Genomic DNA, 18,619 nt, shown 5'->3' with positions numbered 1-18,619 from the left:
ACAGGCGCGTGCCACCACACCTGGCTAATTTTTGTAGTTTTAGTAGAGATGGGCTTTCACTCTGTTGGCCAGGCTGGTCTCAAACTCCTGACCTCGTGGTCTGCCTGCCTTGGCCTCCTAAAGTGCAGGGATTAACAGGTGTGAGCCACCGCACCCAGCCTCAAAATTCTTTTTCTTATTTTAGATTGAGGTATACATATGGTAACATATATAGAGTGCCCTACAGTTTGTTACACAGCTTAAACATTTTTACCTGTGTATATATTCGTGTAATCACCATTAGATGGTAAAGAATATTACCAGTATCTCAACAGCTTCTCATCTGCTCCTCTCCAGTTAGGAAATCACTATTCCGCCTTCTCTCACAATCAATTAGTTGTTCATTTTTTTCAAACCTCTCTGGTATTTCAAATTTGTATTATCTTACTGATAAACCACAAGTCTTTGGTCCTGTGTTATGTTACTGTGTCTTTTCTTAGCTTATTTTCTTTATTTACCCTACATTTTCTCTGCTGGATTTTGTCTCTTCTGTTACAGAAACTGTATTCATGTAAAGCTCTTAAGGGTAAGATTAGACTACATAAAGTCCATTCAAAAGAAACTTCTGTGTGTATCAGAAAGATGGGGTTTATATGTACTTCTGGCACATAATATGATTCTCTGGTTTCCTTTATGAAGTTGATCAGTTTCAAAGGAATTATTTCCTAGTAACTCCACAGTGTACACACCTGGTGAGTGTTTACTTTCTACACATTCTGACCTTTACTGTACTCTCCTTTGGTCTGTGGTATGAATGTGCACTTTGGAAGTTTCATATCTCCTGGTCAGCAGTAATTCCAATGTATTCTTTCTCATTTGGTTTGAGACAGTACAGGAGCTCCTCCTCTGAAAGCAAATGGTTTCTTCAGTGTTCAGGAACACGAACTAAACACTAGAGAGTAGAACCTTTGAAACAATGAATATAATCATTTTTTGTTATAATCACTTGATGAAGGCTAAGATACTACTTTGGTTCTTTGAAGCCTTTTAGGTAACAGCCCATCATCATTTTAAAAAGTACCCATAAGAAAAGCAATTTCATTCATTTAACATGAACATAAAACTGAAAATCCATTTATGATTTGAGTGGTTGTTGTAGTATCAGCTGAGAAAAATGCAATTAATTCTGTGACTGGTTTCAGAGCCCCTGTTAATTATAAAAATTTCTTTTGGCTGGGTGCAGTGGCTCATGCTTGTAATCCCAGCACTTTGGGAGGCCAAGACAAGCGGATCACTTGAGCCCAGGAGTTGGAGACCAGCTCGGGCAACATGGCAAAACCCTGTCTGTACTGAAAATACAAAAATTAGCTGGGCATTGTGGCATGCACCTGTAGTCCCAGCTACTTGGAAGGCTGAGGTGGGAGAATCACCTGAGCCCAGGAGGCAGATGTTGCAGTGAGCTGAGATCATGCCACTGCACTCCAACCTGGGCAACAGAGTGAGACCCTGTCTCAAAAGAAAAAGATAAATTATTTTTATTTTGAGGAATTTTAGCATTTTTGAATATCTTTTAATCTTTTAGTTTTTTCATTTATTGTAAATTCAGAAAGTTAAAAAAAATTGTTTATGGGATTATTAACTGAAAAGGTCCCTAAATGCTATTGATCTTTCTTTTCATTTTCATGAGGTTAGTTATTAAGAAACAATAATTACAGTAATCTTTCTTTTCCATGAGAAGATATATTTCAGCACCCTCAGTGGATGCCTAAAGCCGAGGATGGCACTGAACCAGACTGTTTTTTTCCTCTATGCTATACCTAACATAAGGTTTAATTTATAAATTAGGCACAGTAAGAGATTAACGAGAATAATCATAGAACAATTATAAGAATATACCATTATAAAAGATATGTGACTGTGCTTGATATGGTTTGGCTCTGTGTCCCCACCCAAATCTCATCCTGTAACTCAATAATTCCCACGTGTTGTGGGAGGGACCACCGGGGGAGATAATTGAATCATGGGGGCAGGTCTTTCCTGTGCTGTTCTCGTGATAGTGAATAAGTCTCATGAGATCTGATTTATTTTTTATTTTTTAAGATGGAGTCTTGCTCTGTCACCCAGGCTGGAGTGCAGTGGCACAATCTTGATTGACTGCAGCTTCCGCCTCCTGGGTTCAAGTGATTCTCCTGCCTCAGCCTCCTGAGTAGCTGGGATTACAGGCATGTGCCACCATGCCCGGCTGATTTTTTGTATTTTAGTAGAGATGGGGTTTCGCCATGTTGTCCAGGGTGGTCTCAAACTCCTGAGCTCAGGCAATCCGCCTGCCTCAGCCTCCCAAAGTGCTGAGATTACAGATGTGAGCCACCGTACCTGGTCCTGATGGTTTTAAAAATGGGAGTTTCCCTGCACAACCTCTTGGTTTTTGCCTGCTGCCATCTACGTAAGATGTGACGTGCTCCTCCTTGCCCTCCACCATGATTATGAGGCCTCCCCAGCCATGTGGAACTGTAAGTCCAATAAACTTCTTTCTTTTGTAAATTGCCCAGTCTCAGGTTTGTCTTGATCAGCAGTGTGAAAACAGACTAATACAGTGTGCTCCCTCTCTGTCTCTCTCACACACACAAATATCTTATTGTACTATATTCATCTATTTTCAGGCCGCAGTTGGCTATGGGTAACTGAAACCTTGGAAAGTAAAATCATGAATAATGGGGTCTACTACATTATTTTCAGAGTTGATGTAGAAGTGTGTAAAAGTACATACTACAGCTAAACTATACAGTCTGTCTAGTGAGGTTAGCTACAGAATTTAGCTGATTCTGAAATTTGCAGAGCAAAAGCTGAAGAACCAAGATCAATTCTTCTGTTTTTTTTTTTTTTCAACGTCTGCTGCAGAAGAGTGAGAAAATTCACTTGAAAGTTGGAAGTCATTGTTCCGTGGTTGTGACACATACAACAAAAGACTACACATGGCCAGTGGCCTTTGTTATGATTATAACTAGGAAATTGATCATGAAGTCCCTGCTTCTGTTTTGTGAAATCCAGTGATTTTTTTTTTTTTTTTTTTTTTTTTTTTGACAGAGTCTCACTCTGTCGCCCAGGCTGGAGTGTAGTGGCGTGATCTTGGCTCACTGCTACTTCCAACTCCTGGGTTCAACGATTCTCCTGCTTCAGCCTCTTGAGTAGCTGGGATTACAGGTGACTGCCACCACGCCCAGCTAATTTTTGTAGAGACAGAGTTTCACCATACTGGCCAGGCTGGTCTCAAACTCCTGACCTCAAGTGATCAGCCTGCATCGGCCTCCCAAAGTGCTGGGATTACAGGTGTGAGCCACCGAGCCCGGCCCCAGTGATTGATTTTAAGTGAGATGTCAGCCCTTGTTAAAGCAGTTATTTACTGTACCTAAACATGTTTACATGTTCTAAATACTGCCATTACTCTGTGAACAAATTAATAATCTGTACCCTTATCATTATCTTAGTTAATGCATCACTGTGTGTGTGTGTGTACGTACATATACATACATATTAATGCATACTTTTGCTAATAATGTTTTCACTTTAATAGATGTTAGTTGATATTTGAACTCTCCTACAGTCTCTTACCAGATAGTGAGGGATCACTTAAAAGCTATTTTTAAAAAATATGAATAAGAAATGATCTTTCACATACATTCTCATTTGACCCTCACAAGTCAGTGAGGTAGGCAGCATGGATATTCTTCTCATTTAACAAACAAGGAAAGTGAGTCTCAGAGCAGTTAACTGATGTGGTGCCCCAGGTTCTACAGTGAGCAAATAAATACCTTGTAGTAATATCAGTCTTTGACCTAAAAATTCAGCACCCAACTTCCCCTCATACTTGCCCTACCTACTTCACAGGAATAATGAAGGTAAAATGAATTCTAGGCTAGAAAAATACTTTGAGAGAAACATCACTGCGATTATACTTAGAAAGTATAATTTTCCGTGATGTTATGGCTCACTCCCCTTCTTATCCCAACTTGTGTGTGAACCCCAGATTCTATATTGCCTTTGTTCTGTGCTCAACTAAGTAAGGCGGGGAACAGTTTGATACTCTTTAAAGTTATGTAAGTTACAATTGGGGTAACTGCTATCATTAAGCAAATTGAAAACAGCACAGAAATGCCAGTGTGCAACTAGGCTTCACTAAAGCACAGAGCGAAGCAAGGAAAGATGATCAGATAGGGCATGATAGCCTAGAAGGAAAACGTGGTGTCAGATTTCTGACTGGCACACACAGTTACCTAAGGCACAGTGGTGGCAAAGAAGAGTTATTTGTTCCACATTATATAAACAAGAACAGAAGATTCATGGGAACCCATGCACAAGCGTCTTGTGTCACACAGATCTCTCCAGCTGCCTACAGGAAATATAAACAACAGTGCCCTCTTCATTTTAAAGAATGGCTGTACTCATTTTTTAAGCTACACCAAGGTTACCTCCATGCTAAACTTCATTGGCAGAAATACAACCGGCACCGTAATTCCTCATCAGACTAATAAACAGAATATCTTTTAAGGTAATGAATTAGATGGCTGTGTTTAGTTTTTTTTTTTTTTCCCCACTTTGGATTCTTCTGCTTTAAGACTCAAAACAATTTATACTGAGTATTTATAGATGATTCTAAGTGTGTTTATAATAAAGTGTGATAGGTGAATGTAACAGATTAAAAGAATTCTGTAGCATCTATCTAGAAAAGATTATATAATATACAAACTATTCAAGTTACACAAAACCATTTTTTAGTGTCTTTTCAACTGAGAAGAATCCTATCTGGCACACTTCACCTGAGGTCGTTCATATTTATCTTTCATTTCTGTCAATTCTAGGGAAAGCAGTTCTATTTCTGGATTTTCTGGGGTAGCAATTCCTAAGTGATGCTTTAAAAAACCAAAGCAGTATTAGGTTTCTCTGGTTCTTTTCTAAGGCTACCAGCACCTTCGTTCAGCACCCCGGAGCCCCAAGCACCTCCAGAACTGCTTGATCTTGGAGTTAGCAGTGTTCTAATGGGCCATAGTGACAGCTGCAGTGGCATAGCTGGCACTGAGACCTTGACTGGTGGCAGGCTTGGAGATGCACGACTTATGCCCAAAGCTAAATTTTTAAGAGTTCTATTGTTACATAGAAGTGAAGCTATCCCCATTTGTGAAATTTTTAAAAAGTAGCAGGAGATACTTTGTGTGAAAGGTGTAAGACTTGAAGTTTATGTGTTAGAAACTCTGGGTGGGGTTGAGAGGTGGGGAGAAAAACAGAACTAGTTCTCACATGGGTAAGAATTAGATCACTTTGCAGCACCCATGTGCTAATCTGTGGCATAGGCAGAGCTGATTGTGCTGTTTTTCAGTTTTCCTGTTACACATGTATGTACATGCTATGAATGACTCTCTTTCAAGTAGGAAAATCAAAGATTTTTCAAAACTTGAAGTTTTAGAACCTAGTTATTCATTGTTCTGATTGGAGGAAAATGCCTTCTTTTTTAAAAAATAGGGCATCACTCTGCTGCCCAGGCTGGGGTTCAGTGGCACGATCTCAGCTCACTGCAGCCTCGACCTCCCTGGGCTCAAGTGATTTTCTCATCTCAGACTCCTGAGTAGCTGGGATTACAGGCAGTATGCCATCATGCCTGTTTTTTGTAGAGACGGAGTTTCACTGTGTTGCCCAGGCTGGTCTCGAAGTCCTGGGCACCAGCGTTCTGCCCACCGTGGCCTTCCAAAGTGTGATTATAGGCGTGAGCCACTGTGTCTGGCCAGAAAATGCTTTTTAAGTAAGCTAGACCTAAGTTACTTTTGCAAAAGTAACCTCGAGCCCAGGAGTTCAACGTTATGGTGATTGTGTGTTCTAATCTATCTTTTCTCCTTTCAAATTGTGCTTCAAATCACTTTCCCTTGAAATATATAAGAAACCCACAGTGGCCCTGCTGTTCCAAGCAAGCCTGGCCATCTATTCTTTGTTTTCTACAATCTCAACCAAGTTACCATATTAAGATAAATATGTAATTTTGTTTTGTTTTGCTTTTTCTGTGCAGCATGTTTATAATTTTGTCTTAAACATCATACTCTGCTCCATTGTTTTCTTTCTATCTTAGTACATGATTCCTTAACCAACCTGAGAAGATTTTTTTCTCACTCTCTGATACATAATCTGTATATTTTTCCCTGGTCAAGAATGGCTGTGCTGTATATCTTGCACAAGAGCTGAAGTGACTTTGATATTTTTATTATTTTAATTTTTATTTTTTGAGATAGGCTCTCACTCTGTTATCCAGGCTGATGTGCAGTGGCACAGTCACAGCTCACTGCAGCCTCAACCTCCTGGGCTCAAGCATTCCTCCCACCCCAGCCTCCCAAGTGGTTGGGACTATAGGCATGCACAACCAGGTCCGGCTAATTTTTTATTTTTGTAGGGACAGGGTCTCACTATGTTGCCCACACTGGTCTTAAAACTCCTGGGCTCAAGTGATCCTCCCACCTTGGCTTCTCAAAGTGCTGGGATTATAGGCATGAGCCACCATGTGTGGCCTGGCTAGACTTTCAAGGTTACAGTGAGCTATGACCATGCCACTGCACTCCAGCATGGGTGACAGAGCAAGAGCCTATCTCAAAAAAAAAAAAAAAAAAAAAAAAGGGTAAATAAAAAAAATAAAAATAAAAGAGACCTAATCCTACCACTTTGGGAGGCTATACTGGGAGGATCACTTGAGCTCAGGAGTTCAAGACCAGCTTGGGCAACATAGTGAGACCCCCGTCTCTACATAAAATAAAAAAACTAGCCAGGCATAGTGGCATATGCCTGTGGTCCTAGTTACTCAGGAGGCTGAGGCAGGAGGATTGCTTGAGCCCAGAAGGTCGAGGCTGCTGCTGCACTCTAGCCTGGGAATAGAGGGAGACTCTGTGCTCCCCTCCCCCCAAATAAGGGTACAAGTCAGCATTTTCTAAAGCAATAAATGGTATCTTAAATAATTATTTAGTAATCTGTTTAAAATTTTGTTAAAAAATAAGTATATTGTTAATTAAGTACATCATATATTTTAGTGTTTCTATTCTTACATAATGTAGCATGTTTGCATTTCTGGTTGATATTTTCTGTTCATTTTGTTTCTTTTCTTTAGTTTCACGCTATGGATACATTGTATAGACACAGCTATGATTTGAGCAGTGCCATTAGTGTGTTAGTACCACTCGGAGGACCTGTTTTATGCAGAGATGAAATGGAGGAATGGTCAGCCTCTGAAGCTAGCTTATTTGAAGAGGCACTGGAAAAATATGGCAAAGACTTCAATGACATACGGCAAGATTTTGTAAGTAGAAAATTATGAGTAAAATAAAATGTTGAGATGGGAATATTCTGTTTTAGAAATCTGGTAAACCTTACAGTATTCATTTAGGAAGTTTGTGAGTTAATAATTTTTATCTGCTCAAAGTAAAATGAAGGCTAGTCTTGTAAAGGGAGAAACTGATAATCGTTTGGAGGAGTAGTTGTAGTAAGACCCACACTGTCTGTCTGGGTACAGTGGCTCACGTCTGTAATCCCAGGACTTTGGGAGGCCGAGGTGGGTGGATCACAGTCAGGAGTTCGAGACCAGCCTGGCCAATACGGTGAAACCCCATCTCTACTGAAAATATTAAAAATTCGCTGGGCGTGGTGGTGCGTGCCTGGAGCCCGAGCTACTCAAGAGGCTGAAAAAGGAGAATCTCTTGAACCCGGAGGTGGAGGTTTCAGTGAGCCGAGATGGCACCACTACATTGCAGCCTGAGCAACAGAGCAAGACTTGGTCTCAAAAACAAAACAAAACAAAAAAACCCCCACACTATCAGGAAGTCCTGTGTTCTTGGTGTAAACCTTGGCAACATTAATTTATCCTATTTACCTCTCTCTGAGTTCCAAGTTAATATCTGGTCAGCTCTTCTCACCATTCGCACTAAACAATCTGATCTCTGCTTTTAGACTAGTTGCTCTGCTTTAAGCTTTCTGTATTTTTCTAGCTGTCTTACTAATTGTTGAGCCTGAATTTGATCTGGGCCCTTAATGAAATGACCTCTGCCAAGCACAGTAGGAGAATTTGTTTTATGGGCTTTTGATCTTTGATTCTTCTTAATGATATAGAGGAGTGGTCCCCAACCTTTTTGTCAACAAGGACCAGTTTTGTGGAAGACAGTTTTTCCATGGACTGGGGGTGGAAGGAGGTTTCAGGATGATTCAGGTGCATTACGTTTATTGTGCACTTCATTTCTATTATGATTACATTGTCATATATAATAAATTATACAACTCGCCATAATGGGGAATCAGTGAGACCTCTGAGCTTGTTTTTCTGCAACTAGACCGTCCCATCTGGGGGTGATGGGAGACAGTGACAGATCATCAGGCATTAGATTCTCATCAGAAGTATGCTATCTAGATCCCTCGAATGCACAGTTCACAATAGGGTTCGTGCTCCTGTGAGAATCTAACGCTGCTGCTGATCTGATGGGGCAGAGCTCAGGGGGCAATGGGAGTAATGGGGAGTGGCTATAAATACAGACGAAGCTTCGCTCGCTTGTCCACTTACCTCCTGCTGTGCAGCCCAGTTCCTAACCAGTCCGTGACCTGGGGGTTGGGGACCCCTGAGTATCCTATATATATTTTTTATTATTCAGTATTTTTTTTCCTCAGCTTTACTGAGGTATAATTGACAAGTAGAAAATACATATTTTCAAGGTATACAATATGATGATTTGATATACATATACATTGTGAAATGATTACCACAATTAACACATTTATCACCTCACTTACCCCATGCAATGGGGTAAATACCAGGTCATCTTGTCTACTATAGTATGTACTTTGTTTTGTCTTTGTGTTTATGGACTTCCTGTCTTTAGTTAAACTTACAGTTCCTTTGAAATGATGAAATTTCCATTTGAGATTTTCATAAATAGCTTTCTATGAAGTCATCCTTTATTTTAAATTATGAAAATAGAATCTTTATAGACCATTACATATTTGATGTGAGCCAATAGCCTGCCTTTTATGTTGCTGCATCTTTACTGAATTGTTTGACACAAAGTTATTACTTACCAATATGGGTTGATAAATTAAATCCCAGACATAGTAATTAAAACTGTTAGTGTCACTGATAAGTTGTTCTTCTGGCAAAACTTCACTCATACTTAAATTGTTACATGCCATGATTTAAATTTGTAGGATGCGCAGCTGAAAATTTAAAATGCATTGGTATTTAGCTTCAGATGGTCAGAATAACATAATACAGCAATGTTATTAATATAACAGTTATTAAAATAATAGAGCTACAACTACATAGAAATTACAAAGAATAAAACCTAACGAATCAAATCTACACTGTGAGGCTCAATGAAAATTCAAAAAAGATAAATAAAACCTGCAGATCTGGTAAAGGAGTAGGAGTTGAGAAACACTAAAGTGAAAATACTTTTCCCTGCACCGAATGTAATACCTCATTCTATGTTCTAGTGGTATTTACTGAGTACCTGTAACATGCCAGGCTTGCGAAAAGGCACTAGGCATGCAACAAAAATTGAATGTGGTCCTTACTTCAAGGAATTAGTTCATAGTTAAAATCAAGAGATTGAAATATACACCCAAGTAAAATATAATTAATTACTTCTGTCAGTACATGAACAAGTGTATAGGGATATTAAAAAGGATTCATTGTGCCAAAGTGGGAGGGGCTTGATGGAGTTAAGTGGCATTTTAGCTGGGTCTCTAATAGGTAAAGAGAGAAAAGAGCAGATAGCAAGGTAAATACTGAGGTGTGAAACTTAACAGCACTCCTAGGCGCTTAACACAGGACTAGAAGATAACTCTGTGAACTGTAGGTTAGTGCAATATACTTGGACATAGATGCTGGCATCGGTATCAGATAAAATTAACTATGAAAATGAGTATAACAGTAATAATACTGTTAGATGATTTTTTTGTTGCCTTTATGGTCTAACAAAATTACATATTTGTAGCATGGTATATGTTAGTTTTTCTTTTGTTTTACCCTATCTTGTTTGAATAGAAAGCTTATTGAAACATTAAGTACTAGGGAAGATGAAGAAATAGACATCAGGTTGGGCCTCCAAGATTGTGACTTTGAAAGTCACACTTCAGAATGGGCCAGCTAAGGATACTGCCATCCCTGCTGTGATTAGAAACTAACTCCTGAAGTAGGAAGCTACCACTCTACTTGTGGCTCCAACGTGCTGTCTCTCCCTTGAACCCCACCAGTAGGGTGCCTTTAGTACCAAATCCATCTCTCTTGCCAGTGCATCTATGGTGCAACCTAAATTATACCCAGAATCTTAGATGCAAGAGAGTCTGGGAAATGTGGATTTTAACCCTGCTGACTGCCCCTTAGGTTGTGGTTGTTGAAGGGCCAATCTTGAAGGGCCAGTTCATATTAGATTTGTTGTATTTTGGAGACTGGAATTGGCTACTTGTGTTAAACCCTTAAAATAAACAGGATAGAATGTCAGAGTGTTAACTGCTCAAAGGGTTTTGTGTTTTTTGTGGTAGTTGTTTTTTTTTAAATTATCATCCCCTCTTTCCCTCCATACTTATAAAAGTAATGTATAAACCTAGTAGAAAATAAAATGCAAATAATGTTATTTCCTATAATGCCATCACAGGTACATGATGTTGTTGGGGCAATGTATTTCTTATGACATGAAGTTTTAAGAAGTGTCCTTTTAGAAACTGTCAGGTAGTATATGCAACAAAAAGTCCCCTGGGCCTCCTCTGCTTAAATACTAGACCTTTACCTGAGCACTGAGCAACTGTGTCATTAATGGTGAGTTTTTTAAAGTGGTTTCATCCCACTACCCACAAGTGATCATTGATTATTTTCTGCTTCCAGTGTCTTAGTTTTCCCAAGTGAATGAATATATTATTGTGTGTTTGTACATTTAAGAACAAATTGTGTAGAAGGCACATATTTGGGTATAGATATTTTTATATTTGGTGGTTAGTGATAGCTTTATTCCAAAGCTTAATTTATTTCAAAATTTATACACAGTAAAATTCACTCCTTTACAGTTTTTTACAGTTAAAGTTCTGTGAGTTTTTATAAATGCATACTCCCATAACTATCACCACAGGCTGGGTGTGGTGGGTCACACCTGAAATCTCAGCACTTTGGGAGTCCGAGGCAGGAGGATCACTTGAGCCCAGGAGTTCAAGACCAGCCTGGGCAACATAGTAGACTCTGCCTCTTAAAAAAAAGAACAGTCTGGGCATGGTGGCTTATGCCTGTAATCCCAACACTTTGGGAGGCCGAGACGGGCGGATCACTTGAGGTCATGAGTTCGATACTAGCCTGGCCAACATGGTGAAACCCCGTCTCTACTAAAAATACAAAACAATTAGCTGGGCATGGTAATGCAGGCCTGTAATGCCAGCTACTCGATAGACTGAGGCAGGAGAATCACTGGAACCCAGGAAGTGAAGGTTGCAGTGAGCTGAGATCACGCCACTGTGCTCCAGCCTGGGTAATGGAGCAAGACTTCGTCTCAAAAAAAAAAAAAAGGGGGGCTGGGCATTGTGGCTCACACCTGTAATCCAAGCACTTAGGGAGGCTGAGGTTTGCAGATCACTTGAGGCCAGGAGTTTGAGACCAGGCTGGCCAATATGGCGAAACCCCATCTCTACAAAAAAAATACAAAAATTAGCTGGGCCTGGTGGCACATGCCTATAATCCCAGCTACTCAGGAGGCTGAGGCACAAGAATTGCTTGAACCCAGGAGGCAGAGGTTGCAGTGAGCCGAGATCGCGCCACTGCACTCCAGCTTGGGTGATAGAATGAGACTCTGTCTCCACAAACAAACAAAACTCATCATCACAATCAAGACACAATACAGTTCCATCACCTCTCCCATCAAGTCTCCCCTTTTATAGTCAACAATACCCTAACCCTAATCCTGGCAACCACTGATTTATGCTCCATCCCTATAGTTTTGCCTTTTCCTGAACACTGTGTAAGTAGAATCATTTAGTAGTATGTAACTTTTTAATTTTGGTTTTTTTTACTCAACATAATGCATCTGGTATTCATCAGTGTTGCTGTATATATCAGTAGTTCATTTTCATTGCCTAGTAGTACTATTCCATTCTGTGAACGTACCACAATCAGTTTATTCATTCACCTGTTGAAGGGAATTTGAATTGTTTCTGATTTTTGATGATTATGTATAAAGTTGCTGTAAACATTTTGCATGCTGGTTTTAGTGAACGTAAGTTTTTGTTTCTCTTGGGAAATACGAGCCATGGGGTTGCTGGGTCTTACCTGATAACGGTATGTTTAACTTTATAAGAAACTACCTTTGTTAGCTTTATAACATATCAGTGTAGCCAGACTGAACCACGTTTTCCAGAATTCCCTTCCCGGTATGTTGCCCTTTAGGGTGGGCCATGAGAAATTCTAGTGCAGGATTTGGAGAGCAGAAATGAAGCACCAGCCATTTTTGTAGCTCATATGTGTTCTCATTTATCTGCTGGCCCAGTCTGTTGGCATGAGGCAATGTTGGGACTGCAGTTACTGTATTTTCCCTAGATCCCCCTTCTTCATCTCTGACTCCAGGGCAAGGTGTGTGTTTGTGTGTTTCGCACCATGAAGAAAACCTTAGTTTCTGCAGAACATGCATACCATCAGGGTCAAAGGCAGTCGCTACTGACAAGGGTTTTTCCCATCCTTGTAGGCTCCAACTCATGCTGTCATATTTTGCTAGTTTGAATGCAAATTGATACAGCCGCTTGGGAAAACAGTTTGCTTATCAGTCAGGATTCAGTTAGAGAAACAGGACCACTAAAACAGGTGTGGCATGATCATAGCTCACTGCAGCCTCAAACTCCTGGGCCCAGGTGATCCTCCTGGCCTCAGCCTTGCACATAACTGGGACTACAGGCATGTTGTGCCACCATGTCTAGCTAACTTTCTTTTAATTATTATTTTTTGTATAGATGCGGTCTCACCATGCTGCCCAGGCTGGTCGCCAACTCCTGGGCTCAAATGATCCTCTTGCCTTGACCTCCCAAGTTGCTGGAATTATAGGCGTGAGCCACTGCACCTGACACATTATTGTCATTTTAAAAAAAAGCCATTATGATAGGTTTGTGGTAGCATTTCATTTCGGTTTTAATTTGCATTTTCCCTAAAGACTAACGATAAGCATCTTTTCATGTGTTTCATTGCCCATCATATGTCCTTGATGTGAAATGTTTTTCAAAATCTTCTGCTTATTTTTAAAGTGGGCTTTTTTTGTTTGTTGATTTTGAGAGTTTGTTATGCATTTTGCATTCAATTGTTTTTTTTTTTTTTTTGTAACATGCTCTCCTTATCCACTTTGTACTCTGCAGCCTTGTGAATCTCTTGCAGTAGTTATAGTCGGTTTTTTTGGTAGATTCTTTGGGACTTTCTACATGACAGTCATGCTGTATGCACATAAAGGGCAGTTTTTGTTTTTATTTCCCATCTGTATGCCTTTTATTTTTATTTATTTATTTATTTTTGCCTTATTGCATTGGCTAGTATTTCCAATACAGTGTTCAAAAGAAGTGATAAGAGCAACATCCTTTCCTTGTTCCTGTTCTTAGGGGAAATTCCTTCATTTTTTTTTTACTATTACATGTGAGATCAACTGTAATTTGTTTTGTTTTTGTATGTATCTTTTAATGATGAGCAAGTTCCTCTCTATTCTTATTTTTTGAGAGTTTTTTAAAAAATCATGAATGATGTTGAATTTTGTAAGATGTGTTTTATGCATCAGTTGTGATTATGGGATGTTTATCTCTTTGTCTTTTGATATGGTGAATAATATTGATTAATTTATGATTGTTGAAAACAACCAGTGTACCTGGCTATCAATTCCACTTGGTCATAAGGTTTGTTTTAATACAGTGCTGAATTTGATTTCCCAATATTTTGTTAAGGATGTTTGCATCTGTGTTTTTGAAATTTATCTTTTTAAATTGACAAACTAAGACTTAATATACATTTATTGTGTGGAACATGTTGTTTTGAATCTGTGTTAATGATTAATACTGATCTTTTGATTTCCTTCTAATATTTTTGGTTTTATTTCAGGCTAATGATGGCTACTTAGAATGAGTTGGGAAGTATTCTTTTTTCTGTTTTCTGGAACTGCTTGTGTAGACTTATTCCTTAAATGTTTGGTTGAGTTTACTAGTGAAGTCATCTCTTTTTGGAAGGTTTTAAAACTATGAAGTCATTTTGTTTAATAGATACAGGTCTTTTATTGTTACGTCTTTCTTATTGAATGAGTTTGGTAGTTTGTCTTCCAAAGGATTTATCCCTTTTAAGTTGTCTAGTTTACTATTATAAAGATGTTTATAATAGGAGTTTAGAATATTCTCATGTTATCCTTTTATGGTCTGTAGCATGGATCTGTATGTACATCTACTCTCTCGTTCCTGATACCGATAATTTGTGTCTTTTTTTTTTTTTTTTCTTTTTTCTTGATCAGTCTGGCTAGGAGTTTATCAGTGTTGTTGAACTTTGCAAAAAAAAAAAAAAAAAACAAAACCTAGCTTTTGGTTTGACTGACTTTGCTCTATTTTCTGTTTCATTGATTTCTGCTTATGTCTTTATTACTTCTTTCCTTTACATTGCTTTGGACTTAATTGCTTTTTTTTCCCTAGTATCTTCTTATGATTGAAGCTTAGGGCTACAGATGTGGTAACACACCCTGTAGTCCCAGCTACTTGGGAGCTTGGGAAGCTGAAGTGAGAGGATCACTTGAGCCTGGGATTTTGAGGCTGCAGCATGCTATGACCATGCCTGTGAATAGCTACTGCACTCCAGCCTGGGCAGCATAGCATTACACTATCTCAGTTAAACAAACAAACAAACAAACAAAAAGATTGAAGCTTGCATAATTTATTTGAAACCTTTCTTCCAATATAAGCACTTAATGGCAGTACAACGATGAATTCAGCTTTGCTTGAAAAACTCTGCTGTTACTTAAAACATACTTCATTTTTTATATAATTCACTTTTTCCCTTTTCTTTTTCAGTACTGTAAAACTGTCTCTCTATCTGATGTACCTAGTTTCTGATGAGAAGTTACTATGATGTGAGGTTTCTTTTTCTTTGTCTTCAAAATTTTCTGTCTACTTTTGGTTTTTAGCATTTTTACTTCCACAATGTGACTGAGTGTGTTTTTCTTTGTAATTATTCTATTTGTAATTCTCTGAGCATCCTAGAGCTGTTTTTTTGTTTTCCATTAATTTTGAGTAATTCTTAGGCATTTTCTTTTTAAACATTTTTTTCTTTTTTTAATTTTTATTTTTAGTTTTTGCGGGTTCATAGTAGGTGTATATAATTATGGGGTACATGAAATTAAAAAATTTTTTTTTTGGAGACGGAGTCTTTCTCTGTCGCCAGGCTGGAGTGCAGTGGCACAATCTCGGCTCACTGCAGCCTCCGCCTGCCGGGTTCAAGCGATTCTTCTGCCTCAGCCTCCCGAGTAGCTGAGACTACAGGCACATGCCACCAGCCCTAGCTAATTTTTGTATTTTTATTTTATTTATTTATTGAGACAAAGTCTCACTCTGTTGCCCAAGCTAGAGTGCAGTGGCATGATCTCTGCTCACTGCAACCTCCACCTCCCAGGTTCAAGTGATTGTCCTGCCTCAACCTCCCAAGTAGCTGGGACTACAGGCACGCACCACCATGCCCAGCTAATTTTTTTATTTTTAGTTGAGATGGGGTTTCACTATGTTGGCCAGGCTGGTCTTGAACTCCTGGCCTCAAGCAATCCACCTGCCTCGGCCTCCCAAAGTGCTGAGATTACAGGCGCACGCCACCAGCCCCAGCTAATTTTTGTATTTTTAGTAGAGACAGGGTTTCACCATGTTGGCCAGAATGGGCTCGATCTCCTGACCTTGTGATCTGCCTGCCTTGGCCTCCTAAAGTGCTAGGATTATAGGCGTGAGCCACCACACCCCGGCCTATGAAATACTTTGATACAGGCATGCATATGTAATAATCACCTCTTGGAACATCTTACACACACACACGCACACACACACACACACACCCCAAAACCTAATAATTAGAAAACTACATTTTAACTTCATTCCCCTTTTTAACTTTTTGTTGATTCTATGTCTTATTGTACTATGTTTTGGAAAGTTGTAGTTATTTTTTTTTTTTTATTGGTTCATCATTTAGGCTTTCTGCTTAAGACAAGTGTAGTTTACATACCACAATTACAGTGTTATAATACTCGATGTGTTTTTCTGTGTACTTACTATTACCAGCAGGTTTTGTACCTTCAGATGATTTCCTCTTGCTCACCAACATCTATTTTTTTCTGATTAAAGAACTCCCTTTAGCACTTCTTATTGGACAGGTCTAGTGTTGATGAAATCCTTCAGCTTTTGTTTGTCAGGAAGTCTTTATTTCTCCGTCACTTTTGAAGGATATTTTCACTAGATATACTATTCTTGGATTAAGGTCTTTTCCTTCAGCACTTTAAATATGTTGTGCTACTCTCTCCTGGCCTGCAAGGTTTCCATTGAGAAGTCTGCTGCCAAACGTATTGGCGCTCCATTACAAGTTATTTGTTTTTGCTCTCTTGTTGCTTTTGAGGTTCTTTCTTTATCTTTGACCTTTGGGATTTTGGTTATAATCTTATTGAATATTGATGTTAATATTTTTCTCCAGGTTTGGGAAGTTCTCTGCTATTATCCCTTTGAATAATCTTCCTGCCCCTCTTTCTCTACCTGTTCTTTAAGGCCAGTAACTCAGATTTGCTCTTTCAAGGCTGTTTTCTAGATCCTGTAGGCAGGCTTCATTGTTTTTATTCTTTGCTTTTTTCTGTCCTCTGACTGGGTATTTTCAAATAGCCTGTCTTCAGGCTCAATAATTCTTTCTTCTGCTTAATTAGTTCCACTATTAAGTGACTCTGATGGCATTTTTTCAGCATGTTAATTGCATTTTCAACTCTAGAATTTCTGCTTGATTCTTTTTATTACAATCTCTTTGTTAAATTTGTCTGACAGAATTCTGAATTCCTTCTCTCTGTTACCTTGAATTTCTTTGAGTTTCCTCAAAACAGCTATCTTGAATTCTTTTTTTGTTTGTTTGTTTGTTTTGTTTTTTGAGAGTCTTGTTCCGTCACTCATGCTGGAGTGCAATGGCGTGATCTCGGCTCACTGCAACCTCCACCTCCTCGGGTTCAAGCAATTCTCGTGCCTCAGCCTCCCAAGTAGCTGCAATTACAGACATGCATCACTATGCCTGGCTAATTTTTTAGTATTTTTAGTAGATACAGGGTTTCACCATGTTGGCCAGACTGGTCTTGAACTCCTGACCTCAGATGATCCACCCACCTTGGCCTCCCAAAGTGCTGGAATTACAGGCATGAGCCACTGTGCCCAGCCAGCTATTTTGAATTCTCTGTCTGAAAGGTCACATGTCTCTGTTTATCCAGCTATTGGTCCCTCCTGACTTACTTTGTTTGGTGAGGTCATGTTTTCCTGGATGTTCGTTAGTGTCTGAGCATTGAAGAGTTAGGTATTTATTGTAGTCTTCACAGTCTGGGCTTGTTTGTGTCCGTCCTTCTTGAAAAGGCTTTCTAAAGGACTTGGACCTCAAGTCCAATATCACTGAGGTTTTTGCAGACTCAAAGTACTCCCTTGGTAGTCTCGGATTAGATCCGGAATTCTCTGGATTACCAGACAGACTCTTGTTCTTTTCCCTTTCTCTCAAAGAAACAGAGTGTCTCTCCCTCTCCCCCTCCCCCTCCCCCTCCCCCTTCTCTTCCCCCCTCCCTTGAGCTACCTGGAACTGGGGTGTGGTGATGCAAGCACTCTTGTGGCTACCACCACTGGGGCTGTGCTGGGTCATGCCTGCCGTGACTGCTCACTTGCTACCACCTATGCTCACTCAAGGCCCTAGGGCTCCACAGTCAGCAGGTGGCAAAGTGAGACAGGTTTTTGTCCTTCCCTTCAGGGTAGTGAGTTCCTCCAGGCCCCGTTGAGTCCAGAGATGCTGTCTGAGAACCAGGGATTGGAGTCAAAAACCTTAGAAATTTGCCTGATGTTCTGTTCTGCTGTGACTAAGCTGAGACTCAAACCACAATATAAAATCCTTTCTGCTTTTCCTTCCCCTTTCCACAGGCAGAGGGGCCTCCCTGTGGACACCAACACTCAGCCACTATTGGGGGTGAAGCTAGTTCTGCCAGGCCACCTCCAGTGTACACTTAAAGCCCACAGGCTCTTTATTTCAGTCAGCTGGTGGGGAATGCTGCCTGGCCTGGGATCACCCTTCAGGGCACTGGGCTCCCCTCTGGCTCAAGGCAGGTCCAGAAATGCTGTTCAGGAGCTGAGGCCTGAACCTGGGGACCCCAAAAGCCTGCTTATTCCTCTACCCCACTGTGGCTGAGCAGTAACTAAGGTGCAAAACAACACCATCCCTTTACTTTTCCATCTTCTTAAACAGAAGAAGCCTTTCACCATAGCCACCTATAGCTGGGAATGTGCTTCAGAATGTGCTGGGTCACACCTGTAGTCAGCACATCTCAGAGCCCAAGGCCCATGGTGTACTACCCAGGCATTGCTGCTGGTTACTCGGGGCCCATGGGCT

At 39.9% G+C, this 18,619-nt stretch overlaps 1 protein-coding gene across 11 annotated transcripts in view; it reads left to right on the top strand.

Annotated features, from left to right (window-relative positions):
- MTA3 (metastasis associated 1 family member 3) overlaps positions 1-18,619 on the top strand; it is a 215,591-nt gene that overhangs the window by 96,109 nt on the left and 100,863 nt on the right. For 10 of the 11 annotated variants that reach the window (XR_010115759.1, XM_063618107.1, XM_063618108.1 and 7 more), the window contains exon 9: positions 7,115-7,303. The exons of the other annotated variant lie outside the window; for it this stretch is intronic. Coding sequence is in view for 9 of the 10 variants with exons in the window: in XM_063618107.1 (XP_063474177.1) it covers positions 7,115-7,303 (189 nt within the window). In the remaining variant the exon portion in view is untranslated. The remainder of the gene's footprint in view (positions 1-7,114; positions 7,304-18,619) is intronic. 11 annotated transcript variants of the gene reach the window in all.

This window comes from Symphalangus syndactylus, chromosome 14 (assembly GCF_028878055.3).
Source record: "Symphalangus syndactylus isolate Jambi chromosome 14, NHGRI_mSymSyn1-v2.1_pri, whole genome shotgun sequence".
NCBI classification, from domain to species: Eukaryota; Metazoa; Chordata; class Mammalia; order Primates; family Hylobatidae; genus Symphalangus; species Symphalangus syndactylus.
The sequence above is the reverse complement of the archived record's forward strand: the minus strand, read 5'-3'. Positions and strand labels throughout refer to the sequence as shown.